At 41.2% G+C, this 20923-nt stretch overlaps 1 protein-coding gene across 4 annotated transcripts in view; it reads right to left on the bottom strand.

Moving 5' to 3' along the window:
* The window catches only part of tafa5l (TAFA chemokine like family member 5, like), a 49090-nt gene that overhangs the window by 18407 nt on the left and 9760 nt on the right, over nt 1-20923 (bottom strand). For all 4 annotated transcript variants that reach the window (XR_015036140.1, XR_015036141.1, XM_085781262.1 and 1 more), the window contains exons 2-3: nt 14274-14423; nt 768-895 (exon numbers count right to left, since the gene is read on the bottom strand). Coding sequence is in view for 2 of the 4 variants with exons in the window: in XM_085781262.1 (XP_085637388.1) it covers nt 768-895; nt 14274-14423 (278 nt within the window). In the remaining 2 variants the exon portion in view is untranslated. The remainder of the gene's footprint in view (nt 1-767; nt 896-14273; nt 14424-20923) is intronic.

The raw sequence follows: 20923 nt of genomic DNA, 5'->3' as shown, positions 1-20923 counted from the left end.
GCTTAGTCCGCACTCCTTTACTCATCTGAATTTTAAAAGTACAACACTTTTGGGCCTCAGTTACAATTTTGCCCTGGCTACGACCCAGTGTATTTCACTTAAAATTTCAGGCCTTTTACATTAGCAGTATATTTGATATGAGCTGTGTGACTTGTGGCTCAAATCTGAGGAGATTGAGCTGTACAGAAGAGTTTGAAATGATAATGGGGGCTTCTTAGTATTCTCTGTACATGCTGCTTTTAGCTGAGTGGTGTGTTTAAGCTGACCAAAAGACCAAACAACAAAGCAATATCAAAGGTGGATTAGCTGATAACTGTGTAATTAATCCTCTGAACACTTTTTACTCATGCTTAGCTTACTTCTCTATCGGTCTTCTTTATAATCTTATCAGTGAGCTGAGATAATCTGATTCAAGTGATGCCCAGTAGTGTGTTCATTTGATTTTTCTTTTTCCTCATGGATCATCGTGCAGTGAAAGGTTAAAGTGTGGATAAACCGTGAAGCATCAGCTGTAACACCACTGACCAGAGTGAAGCCACAAACACTCAAAGCAGTCCAGCATCAGTTCTCCTCTCTTTGTGATTCAGTATTGACGCAGCCTTTGAATCCTGGACTCTGGTGTGCTGTGAATGACATGGGCTGCCTCCGTCTCTGTGCTGAGGCTTCATATGACACCATCAGCTTGCAGCAGTCGCTCATGCTGAAAATGGGGACGTGATGCTGTTAAGTGCATATGGCGTGTATTAATGTCATGTCTTGCAAATTACCGTGACGGTCTTGATGCGACCGCTGCCCCTGGTGCAGGTCCAGCCGGATCGGTTAAACAGGAGGCTGCAGACCTCGCCCTCCAGGCAGGGAACCATCTCGCACCACTGGCGGCTCCTCACGATTCGCGCTGGGAAGGCGGACAACAATAAAATTAGAAACACAGACTTGAAAATATTCTGGAACAAACAACAAAGCTGTTTTTTTATGTTAGGCATAGAGGAAAATGTCCTCATATGCTGGTGCGTTCACAAGCCTGTAGTATTTTAATGAGGTTCTTGTTGAACCACCATGTCTGAACTGCCTGTGGTATTAACCTTTACAGACCAACTGGTGCTCCATAAATTACTTTCCTGTGAAGGTTGTGTTTCCTGCAGCTGCACAGATGGTTTTCTCCCTTTTGACATTTTATTACAATTAATATTTCTCTTAAAATGTTTGTTTTTCAATGTAATTAAAGGTAAAATATTGCAGGTGAAAAGATATTCGTTATCATAACTTTATTGGAGTTTCTTCTCAAATTTGTACTAAATGGCCAATAAATTGAAGATCTTGGTTTTTCCTACACCACTGTCTTTTCACCATCAGGGCTACATACAACATGTATCACATATCACACACATCTTGGGCATCTCGTCCTGCAGCGGAAGAGAACAGAGCTACATAATGTAGCATGAAATTACAAATTGTTAATTTGTAACAAAGGCTAAAAAAGCTGGATCACCTTAGCTCCCAAGGACTCTGCAGCCAAACACTGAAAATGGCACTGATTTGCAAAAAGAGTGTACTATAATACATTGAAATATGTATAGGTGCTCATGATCTTACATTTTTACATTTTTAAGTCTATATACATTATTCTGCTACACAGGCTTCTTGTGTTTGTTGTGATAAACTAGCAGAAGAAACACTCAAATGTGTCACTATGAGATGTTATAACTTCCGTGCATGTAGTCATTGCTATTTTCTGTGGCTTTTTAAATTAAACAGTGACAGTAGAAAGGTGACAGGAAACTCAGCAGGCGAGGGAGACATGAGGAAAGAAATGTAAGGAGGCCCTGACTGTGTGTAAACCAGATGTAGGCTACAGTAAACACTGCAGCTCACCATCAGCACCCTGTCCTTCCACAGTGCTGATTTTTTACAAATATTAAGATGTGAGGTTCAGACATGAACCTGCACAGCACCCCGCAGGAGTCAAGGGGAAAAATAAAATACTAGTTTGTGTGTATAAATGAATAATTTATGATTGTAAATGATTTATTTGTGTATATGAAAGAAGAACTTTCATAACTGTTTTGCCGGGACAATCCAACATATTTTTCATTTTCAGCTTTGTAGTCTTCAACCCAAACTAGAGTTCTCAATGGGCCTGAAAATTAAAACTGACCTGGCCCGACGGACAACTGACCTGATGCATCATTATTGCGTTCTAATACGGCGCACTCGATAATAATAGTGATGCTGTGTGATGACGTTCTTCTGTTAGCAGGTAATCGTAACCAAAATGAATAGTACAGATTCAGATGATTTCACAATAAACAACACACAGTACAACCAGCAAGAAGATGTTTTTTATATAAAAAAACAGACCAGAGTCTTTTATTTTCGGGCCTGGCCTTGAGAACTCTAGCCCGAACCAATGTGACTCGCTTTCTAAAAGCCCTAAACACACTGGAGTTAGCGTACTGTACAGGTTGTTTTTGTTGGCTACTCTGGTCATTTAAGGAGAAAAACAGCTAGCATTGCTTGATATTAATCCCAGATAGCAAAATAAATCATTTGCCTGTCTTTTGATGTGGCCCATATTGTTGCATGGTTGTAAGATGTAATGTCCACGTTTGGACCAATTCTGGCACATCAGATAAAAGCCAGACTCTGGACAGATGTGGAAGTACATGGGCCAGAATTGGGGTAAGGTCTAGAAGTATGTTTGGCTAAAACTTTCATGTTGGGATGTGTCTGAAAATACTGAATGTTGCTTGAATATTAGATTTTTTTAAAAATTCTGATACAGTTGTGTACAGTTTTGATATAGGATATGTCTAAATATTTGACACATAACAGCTTCATCCAAATGATGTTGACAAAGCTCTGATGTTATGATCTGTTATCAGTATTGACACATTATTAATTAGTAAGCATGGTAGTATTATTTCTAACCACACAGTTCTCTGTAAACCCGAGACACCTTCTCAGAAGTGTTTCACCACAAGGATTCAGTGGATCACAGAAGAGAATCAGCAATAAAAGGCTGAAAAACTTCAGTCTCCTCAAACGTATTGGTCTGCCGCAGACATCGGCTGTCAGTGTGAACAGTGGCGTTGCTCTTCTTCCTCCTCTGCAGTCAGTCTGCATGACATTGAATTAGCATTCGCCTGTAGTCGACGGCGATAAGCACTGATTGTTCTTTACACAGTGTGCTAAAGCAACACGGAAAGGTTATCAGCTCTCTGCGGACCTGGCCGGGGCCACTGCTCTTGCCTACCCACGATCCCTCAGGGCAGCACATTGTGGAACGAGGTAACATGGTCGCCAAATTGAAAGAGAGGAACTACAATTCGTTGAATGTCCATGGGAGAGCTGAGGGCGGAACGGAGAGGGGGCGGGAGAGAGAGAGCGAGAGTAAAGAGGTGTGGAGAGGGAGGCCCTGTGACATTTTGCTGTGAGGTATTCCTGCTCTAGGCTTGTTAACAGTCTGAAATTGGTCTTTGGAGTGTCAGACCCCGACTGCTGCTCTGCAATAAAGATCTGTCATCTTGTGGTATTTATCAAGCCGGCTGAACAGCACCTTCATATATGTAACTACACACACTCACACACACACACAATTGCTGCTCTGTGGATATAAAGCCATTGTCCCTCAGCAAATAACAGATATTACTGACACATGAGAAGGCAGTGTTTTTTTTTTTAAGCATGGCCTCCCCGTGTAGAGACACAGCAGTGGAACAAAACAATCCAGCAACCTGTCATCTCATTGAATCACACAAGCTAAAGAAAATATTAAAGCCTCGCAACTAGATTCTGAGACAAAGCGGTCATTACGGCCTCAGCCCCAGCCCACACTCCTCGGTGAACGGAGGAAAATCTAAAGTGACCTTCCTCCTGACACAGCAACATGCCGTGGTGAATTTTCATTTTCACAGCCATCCGTCAGGCGCAACAAAGCGTAGATTTATCAGTCAGTTGCAGATGTAGTTTTGAGTATATTACAGGGCCAGCAAAACTCAATTTCCAGGGCACGGAATAAAAGCTGAGCTGGCAAAGCGGCGGGAGTGCTGACTAACCGTGGAGTGCATCAGCCCGGCCAGCCCACAGCCGCCGAGGTTGGCTGAAATAAATGCATTTTTCAGCTCCTGCCACAGTATCAGGCCACTCCATACTTTGCCCTTGTTAGTTTTTCAATGCCATGGCGGACAGTGTGACTTGATCTGTGATGACTTGATGACTTTCCCGATGCCACGAGCAGCGGAGCTCACTAGGGCCACGCTCGCTCGTCGCTGTGATAACTTCATCGACGACAACATCATGAATAACACAAGCAGAGACAAAATGGCATCAGCTGCAGTTTGGCCTCAGCCTGTCTCCATCCATCAAACCTATCTGTCCAACATGCTGGCACGCGCAACTGTAGGCACATTAAAATGCTTGTATGGTACAAAAACCTACACACGTCACCAGCGCAGACCTAAAGCTGCTGAGCTCAATCTGTCTGCTGCTGCTGCATTTCATCCTACTGTATCTTTTACATGCTGCTGTTGTAATAAACTTGGCTTGTTCGCTCAGCTGGAGCAAATGGCTGAGAATTATTGTGGCCATGTTGGCACCGTTGTCGAGTATGTGCTTGGTGCTGCCTTTGAACATGATTTCAGGCGTGTTTGTTATGGTGGCAACGTGCATCAGCAGCAGAGGTGAAACATCTGGCTGCGAGAAAGAGAGAGAGAGCGTCTCTGTGTCTGGCTGACACCTGGGTGGCCCATCCTGTTGCCGTCACTGTCTGAGACCCACCCAGGGAAAGCGGACGTCGGGCCAGGCTTGTCAGCTGCCAGGGTCCCTGCTGGGGTTCTGCTCTGGACCTCCAACTAGATCACACGTAAGACCATCTGTCCCCCCCCATGCACGGTGCCAAGCCCTGCCCTGCCCTGCTCAACGCAGCACTGCCAGACGGGGCTCAAAACGGGGCAGAAGCTACAACAGTGGCTCTTAAACCATACACACTGATAGTCTGATGAAACTCTGCCTCTGTACAAGTAGAAAATAACATCAAATTTTCACCAAAGCCACAGGCAGCTCATTTAAAATGTATTTAGATGAGGTACAACAAACAAAAAGAGACGGCTTTAGAGGCAGTTTCTGAAAGACTGAAGGGGAAAGAAGACACCAAGAGAAGGCTCACTACACTGAAAATACAGCACAACAATTAATTGTGCTTCTCTTCTAGTGATATAAGACTGGAACTGATAGTGATGCATCTTTTGCAAAGCATCCAACAAGATTAGCAAACTAGCTTAGCTGGGCACCAGAAATGCAGTAACAGGTTTTTAAAGGGTTTGTGGTTGGTGTTAATTAAGCTTCAATCACGGATCAATTTGTAGCGGCCAGATTTTCAGCCCTCTGTCCTCCAGCCTGCTTCCAGAGGCCTGATGGTCTTTCCGTTGTAATTACAACGGCAGCAAAATCCAACATAAACGCACTTTAAACAACGACAGCAGCCAAGCTACAAATGTCTCCGTACGTCATCGTAAACTGTGATTCTGTTGAGCAAGCTGTTGCCTGGAATTACTGAGACTGTCTTGTATCTGGCTGCTTGTGTTTCATTTACAAAAGTTGCTTTGAGGAAAACACAAAACAAAGATTTTTATGATATATCAAATTAATTTTTTCTCAACATTTGCGGCAAAACACCTTTTTTCAGAGATATATTATCCTTCAGGTTTGCTGGTGATAACACAAATGGAAAATTTAAGATCCACTGATTAGATATTGAGACACCTTCTTGTAGTTTTGGGGCTTGGGGTCCATTTGATACCATAAAGTCTCAATTAAAAGTCAGTATTCACATAATGGCTGAGGTAATTATATCCACTGGCTTTTTACGTCTTTATTTAATAACTGTTGAGCCATTGTAAACAAAACTTGACTCTTTGCTTTTTCAAAATCCTGTGAGGATCTTTTATTGTGAAACATCCAAGCAGGAAGTGTTGAGATGCAGTGACATTGGTTGTGGTGGTGGTGGTGGTGGTGGTGGTGGTGGGGGGGGGGTAAACTATTGGAGGCTTTGTGAATGAAAACGATGTTTCTGTTGGTGACTGGATGACCCAGTTGTTGCACAGATGGAACATGTGCATTATTCTGAATCTATCAGGACAACAGGTAAACACAGAGGAAATGATGAGTCTGCATGAACAACAAACAGCATCAACAGCAAAACAGGAGCAGATCAGAAAAAGGGAGGCGTCTTACAGCTTGTCTCCAACATAAGCCTGTTTTAAATATAGGCCTCTCTCTCAGCAGTTGAAATAAACAGAATACAACAAATCTTCTCAATTGTGCGTCTGCAATGTAAATCTGACAAAAACCTTCCCTTTTTATTTGAGCTCGTTATTTTTGCTCATTTAGTGTCAATAATCATTTTGATGGGTGTTAAAGCAGAAGCTTGCAGCGAGCAAATAAACAGTGTCCCTGCAGCCTGCAGACCCTTATCATGGTGGCCATCAAGCCTCATACGATTACAGTGTGATGTGGTGGCATGGCAACAATGGGCCAAGCTGAGGGAAGGGAAAGGGAGGGAGCCGGGGAGCAGATTACAGTGAGAGCAGGGAGACAAGCAAGGGAAAGCACATAATCCTCCTGTGTACAGTGTGCAGACTAAACCCTCACAACAGTGACACACAGCAGCACCAAAAAAGAGGGCAGGAAGCTTGAAATATGTCCTGAAGAAGACAAACAAAAGAAGTCAGTCGGTGGAAAGAAGAAAACCACACTGCATTTGTCGCATGCTGAGAAATTGTTCAGTGAGTTATAACAAATAGGGAAAGCACGGAGGATGCAGTAGCTGCCATCGAGGCCAATCAGACCATAAACATTTTTAGGTAACTCAGATATAACAAACTATGCACTGGGGGCTTAGGTAAGCTTGTTGGCGTGTCATTATGGAAGTGTGAATACTGGCAGACTGGCAAGGGAGATGAAAATATTTGTCCAATTGTCTCCTTTAAGCCACTAGTTGCAGACAGCTGTGAAATTTGAAAATGTCCCAGAGGCTACATCAGAGGTAAGACTGGGATTTTAGTTTTTTTTCAATACAGGAAACAGCAGAGAGGCTGGAATCGATGAGCTTGTGATGGTGATTAAAAATCATACAGATGAGTTTCTTCACTGTTTAAGAAACCTTCTGATGAAGTGTTTAAATTCAACTACCATTATGATGTTTTGTTTTTTTACATGACACAAAGAATATCATGAGCAAAACACAAATATTCTCACTGTGACCCAACAACACACAGGATTTTTCACAAATCTATCAATCCTCAACTTGTTGGGACAGGGGGTGGGGCTAATAAATCTGAAACCTTATCAGTAGAGAAAGAGGTACCTTTTGAACACAAACAGACACTGCCAATTATTAACAAACATGAACAAATTATGCTGATTATGCTCAGAATTTTTGAAGGAAAAAAAGCTAACTTCACTAACTGCTCTGAAAAGTTGCTAACTGTGCCAACTCTCCTGAAAGATGCTAACTGTGCTACCTGCTCTGACCTCTTTACTAGTCTCTGGTTCTGTCTTAACAGGCTCCTCATCTGAGTCTGGGTCAGTGTTGATGCTCTGCTCTTTCACCTGCAGCACCTGGTGCCAGGTGAAAGGCGGTGGGTGGGGCTCCAGGCCCGACTCAGGTTTCACAACCAGGAGGTAAGAGGAGATGTTCTTACAGCCCAGCTCCATCCTCTATTTTAAAATATTGATCATAGCAGAACACGTCTGGACATGAACTTTAACACACTGTATGGTGCGTGGCCACACTCTGAAAGGTCAACTGCAAACATGGTCAAACATCAAACAGAGTATCGTACTTGATCAAGGCACGGTGTGAGAAGTGGCCACAGCTCACCTAAGTTCACAGAGAACAAAGCTGATGATGTACATTCCCTTCTATTTCATGCTCCTATGACAGACTCAAAATGGTGGAAAATGTAATATCAAATAAACCAATGGTCCATAAAGTATGTTTTTTTAAGTCACCGTGCGTGTGGGTGTGTGTGTGTGTGTGTGAACCAACTTCCACATCAGTCAAACCTGCAGGGTAGGAGAGGATGTTTATTAAACTTTCAGTTCTGATTTGTAAGCCCGCCACCACCAACAACATGTCAATCATTTTAACTGGCAGTGGAAAAGCTTGAGCACTGTGCTCGTGGTGTGTCATTTCTCTGGGTTTCATTAAAATCCAGTCAGTTGCACCTAAGATGTTGCATGAGACAGATGGACAAGCAGACATATGAGGAGGCAGATCTATTACTGCCCACTCAGTTCGCTCGGAATTCAGGTCAAACAGTTGTGGCAGCTGAGATTAAAATAAATGCTAATTATCAATACTATCAAATACACACTACATATTAATATGTATAGCAAAGTGTTTTTCAGTTATTAAATAATCATGAATTAATCATTGAGAGGTGGCCATTATTTAAAATAATGTCAAGTAGCAGATACAAATGACTTTCTAACAAAATCTAAATAATGTACTATATAAGAAAGCAATACATTAAACAACTATATATAACTATAGAGATGGAAATGACAAATTGATGAAAAACAGGTACAAACAGAAGAGGAATGGTTGTGATCATAGATCTAAACTGATCATGGAGGTCATGATTAGGTCAGAGCATATAAATTAGTACGCACATGAGGAACTAGTCATTAGAGCAAGTTTGACATGGTCCAGAGCACCAATCCAGCATAGAAGTGATATAAGACGACAACTCTCTAATTTGAACTTTGGAGATGAACAGAAACATATGCTTATCATGTCCATCAGGCGGACAAGGTCACCCAACCTTTTCATACAGGATGCAATGATGAGCACTATAAAAATCACCAGTAATAAACCTAAGGGCAGAATTATAAATAGAATCCAAGGGTGTAAGAGTGTAAGCAGAGGCCTGCCCATAAATCACATCAGCAGAATTTATACCAGAGAGAAAAACTGCTTTATTCATTCTTTTCCGATGGAGCCTAGGAAAATAAAGTTAGTTTTATTTCTGTACAAAAAATGGTCTTGATATAATATCTTTACAAGTTTGTCTGTTTGATATCAGACTCAGTGACACAAAAAATTACCATATCATCTGCATACAATTGTAAATGGAAGGTAAACCGTAAAAGGAAAGTGGGCCCAAGAACTGAACCTTGTGTCAAGAATTTGCAAGTGACACTACAACTTAATCTTAACAGGATAATTTAAATATTTGTCTACAGTATTTGACCCGCTCTTTTCTCCCTCCTTGTACAAGGAGACGACATGAGGAGTTTTCCAATAAACAGAAAGGTTAAAAAATAGTTATTTGCTTGGGGCAGTGGGACAAAGGAAATAATGATTCAAATGCTCCTCACCAGGAGATGACTTGGGATGAATGGCCTGAGGAGCCATGATAACTAGACTGAGAGAGATGGGATCAAGAGTAAACTGAGAGGCAGATGTTTTACGTAAAGCAACTACACAGTCATAATAGAAAGATTGTAATTGTTAGAAGCATGGGATGCACTATCCTCATCCTCAAAAATATGACCAGCCACTGTGAAGTGTTTATCAAAGGCAGAACAGATCTCACTATACGAACATGCACTATAAGCAATCATCAAGCTTGACATTAGTTAATGGGGATCCAAGCAGAAATAACATGTACTTGTGAAATGTGGAAATGTTCCTTAAGCTGTTAAGAAATAAATCATCCACTATTTTATTGTGGTTTAATGTTTGTACTTTCATTGTGGCACAAAGGTCAATTCTACCCTAAAGAATCCAGTGATTTACTCTGAGTAGAGGCATTTTGGGGAATATTTAACTGTGTCACTTCTCTTAAGTGAACAGTCCATGCTTAAATCCAGTTGAAATTATGTGGGAGTTTAGAGTATGAAACTGGGGCACATCTGAAGTTGTTCCAAGAAAATGAATTCACTCAGTAAATCAGTCTCGACCGCTGTCCGTGGTGCTGGCTCTGGAGCTGGTGGACTGGGTTCCTGCTGAGTAGGACTGAGGGCAAACAGGTTATGTCACTCTCATCAATTACACCTCTTAAGGTAACGTTGTTCCAGATTCTGGCTCGTCAGTCTCAGATACAACTCATCAGATGGACTTTGTTCCAATCAGCTCTGCAGAGTCATTTAGTTATTATGAGTTTAGACGCCTAATCTCTGCACTAGTCGTCTCTGCCCACGCTGGAAATAGGCTTTTGTTTATTTGATTCTGCAAAACTTTTATTAAGTTTTGTAGTCGTGCGTGGTTGTAGTGTCTCTGTAGCTGGGTCCCATTTAGCGTTTGCTCCACTGCAAAGAAAGACAGACTGTGGAGACTTTGAAGTCTATATTGTGTCTGCCATTATTTCAGCTGTGATTCACAACTTAAATAAAATATATATTACATTGATTAAATTACCAGAAATGTAATAAGTGTTCGTCTAACAGCATTACTGTTCAAGATTAGTTTTACTTTCTCTGGGCAACTCCCGCCTTCTTCACAGCTCTGACACATACTGGAGTTGCCCCACTGAGTCTCTCTCGTCATATTTTCTTTCATTTCATTTAATTAGACAATACAAGAGCCAGAAAACACAGGGAGTGAAAGTGGCCCTCGACATGCAAATAAGACGTTCTGCTGGAAGTGAACCAGGGATACTGCCATTATATATGGTTTTAAAAAAGTCTCTTGGCAAATATATGCAAACAAAATGTATATTTAACTTAAATTAAATTCTGTACAACAAGAATGATACGTATTATTTGTAATATCTAGATTTCAACTGTCTCTGGCTGTCAGGCACCACAGAGAGTTGATTCATGCTTTTATGCATCCTAAGAGGGGGGCATTTCTCACATCTGAGTGGATGAACATTGCTTTGTACTTTTGGAGTGTGGTGTACAACATCAACACCAGAGGAGACAGAAATCCTGCATTTTTGTCCTGGCAGATAATATTGCATGACATGCTTTTGATTGATGAACACAAAAAAAGAAGAATTATTATCAAGTTAGAATTAAGACGAAAAGGAGTGCCAGGTTTGGTGTCTACACGTACTGTATGTTTCTAAAGTGAGGATTAATCAGATTACAGCTCTAAATGCACAATAAGGACAAAGCTCTTGGCCTCTGCTTACTCACTCAGAGATGGCTCCACTTTCATTAAAGGTCACTATTTTATCACCACACATCTGAAAAAGGCAGCGATCCTCTGCCGCTGCTGCTGTGAAAGAGTTATATTAAATTGACCCAGAGGACAGTGAGCCCTTGCTGCATTAATAACAGGCCACTGAAAAATAAAACCAGACTATTGCAAAGCCTCAGTGATGGATACAAATGGATAAACATGTTTATAAGTCAGTAAATTGGTTTACGTTCTCAGAAGGACACGGGGGCATTTATGGGATTTCACATCAAGGCAAACATAACTGAACATATTCTGAAGTAAAGGTCAGGGAGGATATCTGAACAGTGCCAGCGTTGGACCCAACGCATTCTCATGCAATATGCAGAAATTCCACTTTAAAGCCATGTGATGATGGATGCCTTCTCAGCTGTCGGCAGAAAGCCTTTAAACGAGCCCGCGAGCAACAGGTTCCATCTTTAATGCACTGGGTATTAATGGAGTGTAGGGTGTGGTGCGGCGGGGAGCCAGTAATAATCAATTTCCTGCTGCTGTAATCATAGTTCTCTGTAAGTTAATTAGCATCTGTTGAGTGTCTCAGAGAGGCGTCCACAGAGAAGGAGAGGTGGTTGAAAGTGTGTGTGGGAAGCGTGACACTGTGGGCTGTGGGACTGCGGTCGTATGTCAGGGCTATTAGATTAAGACCAACATGAGTCATTGCGTGATGGAACTAATGGTGCATCTGATGCATGTGATTGTGATATTGTGAGATCCAATCAGCATCACAGATTGAGTGTGACCACCTTCCCATTCCTCTCATCTGTCTTATCACCCTCCCTTCTCCAGATTCTGCCCAATAACACAGGAAGAGAGAGAGAGAGAGAGACAGAGAGACAGAGCTCTAAAGTATAAAATCTTATCTGCAAAGTGGATGAACGCTGCACATTCTCCATTACAAGTGATTTTGACTCAGCTGGAGTGTATTCAGGAACACTGGACCGAGGGAAAATTCAACACAATGTGAACTACAAGAGGCACCGAGTGATATGATGATGTCACAGCAGCTGCCCAGAGGAGCCTACATGCCATGACAGAGTATCAGGACCAAACTGAGGGGAAATTAAATCTAAAAAATTGAGAATAATGCCATAATATAGTGAGAATATATTTTGTACTTTTGGATTTGGTATTGTTTTGAAGGGGAAATATCAGAAGTGAGGAATGTAGAGCTTCTTGTGCAGCTCGACTTTATCATCTTCATCTTTTGACTAATCAGCAGCAGCAGCAGAATTATGATATTAAGGAAATTATATGGAAAAGATTGTGCCACAAACAGTTTTTCTCATGAAACATTTGATTATTGTAATATTACAACATTTTTCCAGAAATATTCTTACTTTATTTTGTAAGATTACAATTTAATCTTTAAATACTGTGACTTTTTTCTGGCCCTAATACTGAGTCAAGTCAAGTCACATAGTTAGTTAGGACATAAACAACCTGAAAGGAATGAAAAAGGTCGATCGCAACAGCAGTCGCTTTTAATGGAGAAATGAGGAAACCGATTCAGGACTGTTGTTGTTGAGAATAGCAGATTTTCATTCATTTCAATTCTTTCTGAGACTGTTTTCTGATAACTTTATGATGTTGCTGGTTTCTTGTAGATCTGCTGGTTGTTGTAGATCTACTCTTTTATAGTCAAACAACCTCTGCAATGCCGATGTTGCTCTCGTCTGTGACTAATTCCTCCACTGTGCATGCAGCAGTAAATCCACTCTCTGTTGTTTTTTGGTTCCTGAATCTTATCATGATGTCAATTGTGTCAGTCTGTCACAACATCATCAATGACCATGAACCACTACAGTAACTAGCTACAGTCCCACTCCCCCACTACAGTACCAGCTGTGGGGTCCTGAGCTCACTGGAATGGGATATGAAACAGAGACATTGTTGATGTTAATAGTTACACCTATGCTTTTCCTGTAATGATTTTTCATGATGCTCCTGTTATGTCGAAACATCAGGCAGAAAAAAGGTGAGCGTGCTCTGTAGAAGCTTCACATTATTATCACTGTTCAGCGCATGTATTTTTAGCCACTGCTGGTTTCTATTGTTTTGTATCGGATATTATTAGGCCTCTTCTGTGTAGCATGAGTGGGAACTTATATTCAATACTTCAATCTTTTTATTTAGGTTTTTGAACATGTAGATGAACATTTGCTCCGTGTGCAGCCATGAGGGGTTTGTCCAAAATCCATCTGCAGCATCCTGCCGTCCCTGTGGTAGGTTGAGGTCTATTTGTATAGAAAGGAGCTTTTAATTACCCCTGCTAAAGTTTTATGTGATAATGTTGGTCATGAGTAATTTGTTACGCACGCCACATTAGTGACTCTGCTAGCTTGATTGTTTTCATGTAGCTTTATAAGAAATCTCTGCAGTGCAGCACGCTAACCAGCCGTTAGGTTAATGACTTCTTTCTTTGTTTTCAGTGTTTTCGAAGCTCATTACCACAAAGCTTGCTGTGGGAAAAGTAATGTAATTTTGTTGTTCTGTTGTCCTCCTTGGTGAAAATCTACTTGGTAATAAACCACATTTTGATCGCTTTAACTAAAATGAACATTTGGAATATAACTAGTTCATTGTAATATTTAGCCCTATGCTAAATGAAGCCGTGACTCAGGTATTTATTCAATCTTCACTTGGGGAATTACTATAGTTTGTGGAAGTATGATGCTCTAATAAAGAAACTCATGTAATGGACTCCATAAGGAGAAATAATAGAGGGTTGTGAACACAGAGCTGTTGTTCATTTAGTAATAAATACATTGTTAGTACAGGTCAGACAGAGGTGGGATGATGGGATTAGTAACGGTTACACTTTCGACAAACAAACTTCCAGTTAATTAAAATGTAGTAAAATTAAACAGTTTCGAATGCTCCTAGGCATAATTTAATTTATCATTCAGTTATCCACAGAGAGTTGCTATGGCAACACCCTGTTGTCTTTTTACTTGTGATCACTGCGTGGAGCAGTAGATATTTTTCTTTCTTGCCTCTCTCACCATTTGACCTGTTGTTCGGCCTCTTTCTGAGTTAAGTCTGTAAAATCTGCTCCCCCCTGAGCTGGAGAGGTCATTGAACTCACCGTCTACGCAGGCTGGCCTCGCCCTCGTGGTCCCAGCGATCTGGCCTCTTCGGCAGGCACAACGAGCCGTCTGCCTGGCGATGGTCCGTCTGGGAACACTGCTGTCTCTATTGAGCATCACTATCTCACACGTTCCCACCGCCAACTGGCCTGCCAAACACAGGAGAACAAAGTACATCACATTAGCATAATGACACTGTAATGAACGCTGCACAGAGGAGCAACTGGTGTTTGAAGGTACAAACAACAGGCAGAGAGCAGTCGATTATTTTCATTTAAAGTCTCAAACTGAAAAATTAGAAAATGATTCCGATGTTTTAAAAGCAGCAAGGGAGCAGAGAGCTTCAGTTTTAATACAGCACGGCTGGTTGCTCCTGTGATAAAAGTGCTTTATAAGTGATCCTGTGGAAAACAAAAGTTTCCTCCAAGAATCTGTTAAAAGGACATTTTCTATTTGGTTAGTCATAACTGCTAGTTAACAAGCCCACATTTTCTAAGCTCCAAGATAGGAAAGTGCTAAAAGGAAAGGAACAGCATTCTGCCTGCTTTACTTTTCTTAGAGCTTTAGGGAAAAAATCAAAGCCGTTTCTCTGACTGCATGGGAACATGAATACATTAAACAAATTTCATAGAAATCAGCCCATAACTTTATGAAAACAACAGCACTGGTGGTTTTCTCAAATGAATACAGTAAAGTAACTGAAAAAGACCCGAATAAAGACTTTTGTCTGTCAGAAACCAGCTGAAGTTGTAATAGTACAATCTAAAGTCGTCAGGAAGAGGACAGAGCAGATGGTTTGAGAACAGGAGTGTTAACAGAGGAAGACCACTGTTTATTTCTTATTTCTTTCTGACATGCAGTGTCATGTCACCTTCACCGATTCTGGTCCCTTAATCTCGACAAGAAGCTGATATCTGCTATCTCTGTTGTGGTTAGTATAAAGGACTTGAGTGCTGTGTTCACTCAGACGATAGTTTGTTGTCACTTTTCCTTTAGCGCCACATTTGTGGTTTTGATTGAAATCTCTGAACATCTATCAAAAGGACTGACATGGCATTAATAACATGACACTTGTGGTTATGACAAAACATTAACATGCTGCTACTGTATTCTTGTCTACTGATGTAAGGAAGAATAAGTTTTTGTTACATTTCAATGTTGTTACTTTAAATTCATTCATTTGGTTGATACTTCTTCAGCTTTTGTGTCACAGGTTAATTGGAGGAGAATATGTATTCAAAGCCACCCAACACTTCCATCTCTTGATTAACACCCTAACATTGTGTTTGAGAACACTACGTCCTGTGATCAAAACATTTTTTATTTGCCCCCAGGGGCAACACATTTTAAGGCATCAATAGTTCAGTTTTTAAATTTCTTTCATTTAACTAATGAATTATTAATGAAACTACTGGTTGAAATAATGTGGGACTTGGTTGACATGGCAGTGGCTGCCGGGCACCATGTTCCTACAAAAGAGTAATTTTCAAGCCAAGTGAAGCTCTACTGAGATGGCAAATGGACAGAATGTCTTAAAATGATTACCTTGCTTTCAAAATCTCACCTGAGTATGAGTGTGTGTGAGTGTGTGTGTGTGTGTGTGTGTGTGTGCGTGTGTGTGTGTGTGTGTGTGTGTGTGTGCGTGCGTGCATGCGCTATTCTTCTTTCATGTTATCCATGCACAGAGAATTACTTCTTCAGGCATTACAAATTGATGGATAATTCCTAAGTCAGGAACCTGTGGTTAACCAGGTTTCTTAGTGTAAAGTTTGCCAGCATGTGATCTCTAAAATAATTGAGAGAGGAGAAATCTACAATACATGTGGGTGTTTTAGCAAAAAATGAACTAGTGGGAGGTGGAAAGGGGTTAAATTGATAAAATAAAATAAAATAAAATAAAAACATCTATGATTAAATGTTTTTCATTATCCAGATTTTCTCATGTCAAGGGACCTTTTCTAAACTTTTTACTCAACTTTTTATTTGGCAAATTACACGATGAAATGATTCTAATTCGAATCGTGTTCATTTGATAAACTTTCATTTGACAGTTTTGAGATTCCCCCTCAAGCAGGAGTTGAATTCCCGGCAGTAAGAGCTGCTCAGGCTTCAAACCTTCAATCATGCTCCCATGTTGAAATGGATAGCTTTGTGCCCAGAATTGCAACTACAGCTCATACATGGCTCTGTTGATCATTTCTGATGAGTCCCACTGAAATCTCTTCAACAGGGAAAGCAAAAAGAAGAGCAGTAGTGATGATGTTTTTCAGTTTTGGGATTTATCAAATTCACCCTCAGCATGGCCCTTTGTAGCTGACAATTACACTCAACATTTAATGTCAAGGTAGCAGTTTTGTTTGGGGAAGTTATTTGGAAACCTGAGGGAACATTTAATTGTCTTTTATTTGGGCCTCTCTGATGTGTCAGAGGCAGTTATTGACTGTTAATAGTCTTATTTTGTATGGATAAACAAGCTTTAGTCACAGTATACTGCTTGAGGGCACCTCCACTCTTTTCAAAAGCACATTTAGAAAAACAAATGTCTCGCTATATGTAGATGATAAACTTGTGATTTAAGATCAGAGGGAGTTTTGCTGTTGTTTAAAATGACAAAACTAATCAATAACCAGCTAAACACTATTAGTATGTGTGAATATGCCAAATCTGATTCAGCCTGAGATGCATTTCTAATTAAGTGTGATACAAAATTAACAGAATATTAATGTGTCAGCTCGAGGCTGAACAGTAAAGCTCAGAGAAAGTTGAAGAAACTTCTTTCACCTTTGTAATGATCTGGAAAAAGTAACATGGTTTCTTCTTCCTTCTCTTTATTGAATGGAAAGCTGCCAGTGAAAGCCATTCAGGTCGACACTGAAATAAAATCAGCTCAGTGAAGGTAGATTAGAGAGAGTCTGTGCTGCAGTTCCTTTAAGGTCAATTCCTGGCATTCAGCAACCATCACTCCTTTATACTGCTGCCTATAGTCGCTTCCCAACACCCTGGAAGGTTCATTAAAGGAGACGCTAACTGGTCTATAGCATGAAATGACTGTAATAATGGCAAAGGTTGAAAGGACTGTTGATCAACACAAATGACTCATAAAATTACATCAGCAGGTGTTTGGACCTTAGAGTTTCTACACGACTCTGCAAAGTTTCAGAGCTACACGTTGGAAATATTGCAAGGGAGGATTTCACTGACCATAGTGACCCCACAACCTTTATTCTAGAAACATCATAGAGTCAAAGTGTAATAACGTGTGACGAGTGTTTCTTTATTACTATAGACCACTTCGGCGTCGACGTCACAGTGACGTACTGGTGGCAGAAAAATACCGGAAGTAAGCAACAAATACACGTCCTGACCATGGATGTATTATGGTCCTGATATACAGCTCAACTTTAAAAAGCAGCGCAGCTGCTTGGCTGCAGCACGACCCTAAGCTGTGATGATGAGCCCACATTAGAGGGTGAATTTTATTTAATTTTCGTAATTGCGGTGCAGAACAGTGAGTTTGGAGCTGACGAAAGGAGAGAAAAAAGAGAGTCGTGCCGCGGCGAGACCGGTGAAATGCTGATTAGAGAGGGAGCGATGACCGCCGCACTGACGGACCCGGTGGAAATTGGGGTGATACAACGACTGCTAAGGAGGAACTATAAAGAACTCAGCTGTGATTTAAACTAGGACCTAAACCGAGTCGAGTAGAGCCGAGCTGTAACTGTGTAGTGGAGAAGAATATGTAGATATTGCGTGCATCGTTTAGGGATTTTTATTAAACATTTACTGTTTCATTCAGGGTAAACGTTAACACGTGTACATGTTCACCCTCTATTTTGACATTCATTCATTCATTTTTACACACATCGGGTCATGAGCGGTGTCCCTAGCAACGGTCTGTGATATATAGCCTAACAACGGTCTGACTAATACAGAAATAACAGACATGGATCCGTTAAATAAACTGTAATATACAGCCATACAAGTAGGCTACAGTTTGCTGTCATACCGTAGTTGATGGACTTGTTGATGATCGCCCACGCAGCGTTTTGTGTCCCTAGGCAGTAGCCTACGTCGGTCCATAACACACAACACACTCCGTTGCTAATCGTTAACTTAGCCTACTCAGGTATCACAACCTGTTTTCTGTTGACAAAACATTAAAATAATCAGAAAAGGCCTCTGTATGATCCATCTTCCTCTGATTTGATCGCTCTTGATGCCGGCTTTCCACTGTTGACACCAGATCAGCTGTCACGTTCTGCCACCAGTGAAGCCCCGCCCACAACATACGTCATCAATGTTTATAAACATAGAAATGGTCTATAGTGAGGTCCACCCCACAGTGCCAAGCAGAGAATAATGACAAGTACAATATTTGACATTTGTGTTTAAGTGTAAAGCATTGTGATACCAAGGGTTTAAGAGCTGGTGTGTTGAAGGAGCAGCGTGAAAACAAAGGACCTTGAGGACAGACAGGAAGGAAGACATCTTTTAACTCTACACAAAGAAACAAGTGTGACCAAATATTAAGTGGCTATAAACCTTGGATGATCGTCTTTTGTTGAGCCAAGTTCTTAAGTATTGGTAAGAATCAGTGAGTTTCATTCAGAGTAAATAAACCTTTTATGACAGGATGGTTGGAGTCAGTACTGGAGACTGGAAGACAATCAAAGAAGGAGATATACAATTGTGTCATCAGCATGCAGGTACACACTGAGGTATTGATTAGGGACAATTATGCAAATTATCTATGATGGAAACAACAATGACCAAGGATGTGAACCAAATAAGCAAAATAAAAGCTGAGATAGAGAATTAACTACAACTGGACCCAGGATTCAAAAGGTAAAATTTTGAACTGAAGCAAAATATAAAAGTAGAAATCCCTCATTTTCCCTCCCGCTCACAAGATTAAGAATAATAACTATTCATTAAACATATTTTGACTTGAAAATGCTCTTCAATTTCAGAGGACCCCAAAGTTGTACCAGCACCTCTAAAGCTTAGCAATTAACATGTATCTCATTTAATCCCCCACAAAAAAATTGTGTGTAAATGACAAGATTATTTCCTGGCTCCGAGTAGTTGCCAGGCAACGAGCCGAGACCCTAAGAAGTTGATAATCTTCTCATCTCAGAAAGTGAAGACATTGTGTTTCTGGGTGGGTGTGCTGCTTTGCCACTTTTGTGGTTTTGACCCTCTGTATGTCAACTTCCTGTCTACATTTACAATCTCTGGAGAATTAATCTTATTCATTTTTACCGTGTAACTTTTGTCACTGTTAGGTGAAATTTACCCTTGATGAGCTGGAACAGGATTTGTATGCAATATTATTAGTGGAATCCTGATCTCTTCTTGAGCACCACTAATAAGTCAAATTTTCCATTTGAGCACACCGTTACTATCCCACTCTCAATGTGGGTGGTTGACAATGTCAACAATCCTTGAGCTTTTCTTTATCTCCACTGTCAGTGTTGCAGGTTGGGGTGGAGGGGGTGCTACCCAGATAAATAACCATACTCAGGACCTACCTCTTGCCAACCAAAGAGGACAAATCTGCATATCAATTAATGGATTAGTGACTTGCCGTTTCTCCACAGCGTTAAATTAAATTATTACCTAGCCCGGTGTTGGGAGTCATAAAACACAATCACCGCCACAGAGATCTGCAATGCACTTTTCATTTCAGAGCATCAGCCCATCCTCTGCCCCCTCAACCACCATCACCATCACTGCTCAGCCCACCCTCCTCTCTCTTTTTGCTGAGGCTATTCCCTGTGTGCTGGGAGGATAGAGGTGCCATCAGATATCAGCGCTCCCTGCCATGTCTCAACACTGAACAGATGAATGGGCTTCATGCAATAAGCCTGAAGGAGGAGAATAGTAAGGGGGGGGGAGTCAAAGTGGGGAGCTGTTTAGTGTATGTGTGTGTGGGTGGGTGGGTAAAGGGGGGGTGCTTTGTAGAGTGCCCTTAGCAAAGGCCAGTCCTCCATCATACATACAGGAGTTAATTCATGTGACAGGGGGCTTCTGTCACTCAGCAGTGTGAAGACACTTAGCCCTCATCTCTATTTCACATGATGATATGCACATACGGCTGCAGCGGTGGTGGTGGTGGTGAGTGCACCCAGTGAAGGACGCTGGTGCATTGCTGTCCAGACACTGGATCCTGTCAGAAACAACATCTAGAGGGCTTAGGAAGCCGATACAGAGCACAGAGACTGGCTCTCAGCACTGACTGGCAGCCTGGTGACCTTATCACTGAATCACAACACTATACAAGTGCAAAGTGGCTGCGTGTACACGTACACGTACACGTACACACACAGAGCTTAGAGCAAAGATGCAAGTCTGTGCTCTACATATCAGCTCTTTGATCAAATACACTGCAGATCACCAAAGTATAGGGGCACAAATATCTTAATATCTCTGCATGAAATAGGCTGCCAGCAGTCCATAGCCACTCTCACAATGTTGCCCTGATTCAATGTGCGTCATTGCAGGAGTAAGAACTGGTGGTAGGCCTGGGACGATAATCAATAAATCAATTAATCGCAGGATAAATAAAAATGGACTCCATAATTTTTCCGGCCTCGATATATTGCCATGTGCATGCACACGTGTTTGTTTTCTTCATCTCTCGCCTCCA

This window comes from Trachurus japonicus, chromosome 7, assembly GCF_045865225.1.
Source record: "Trachurus japonicus isolate A0001 chromosome 7, Traja_1.0".
NCBI classification, from domain to species: domain Eukaryota; kingdom Metazoa; phylum Chordata; class Actinopteri; order Carangiformes; family Carangidae; genus Trachurus; species Trachurus japonicus.
This window is presented reverse-complemented; position numbering and strand designations above follow the sequence as displayed.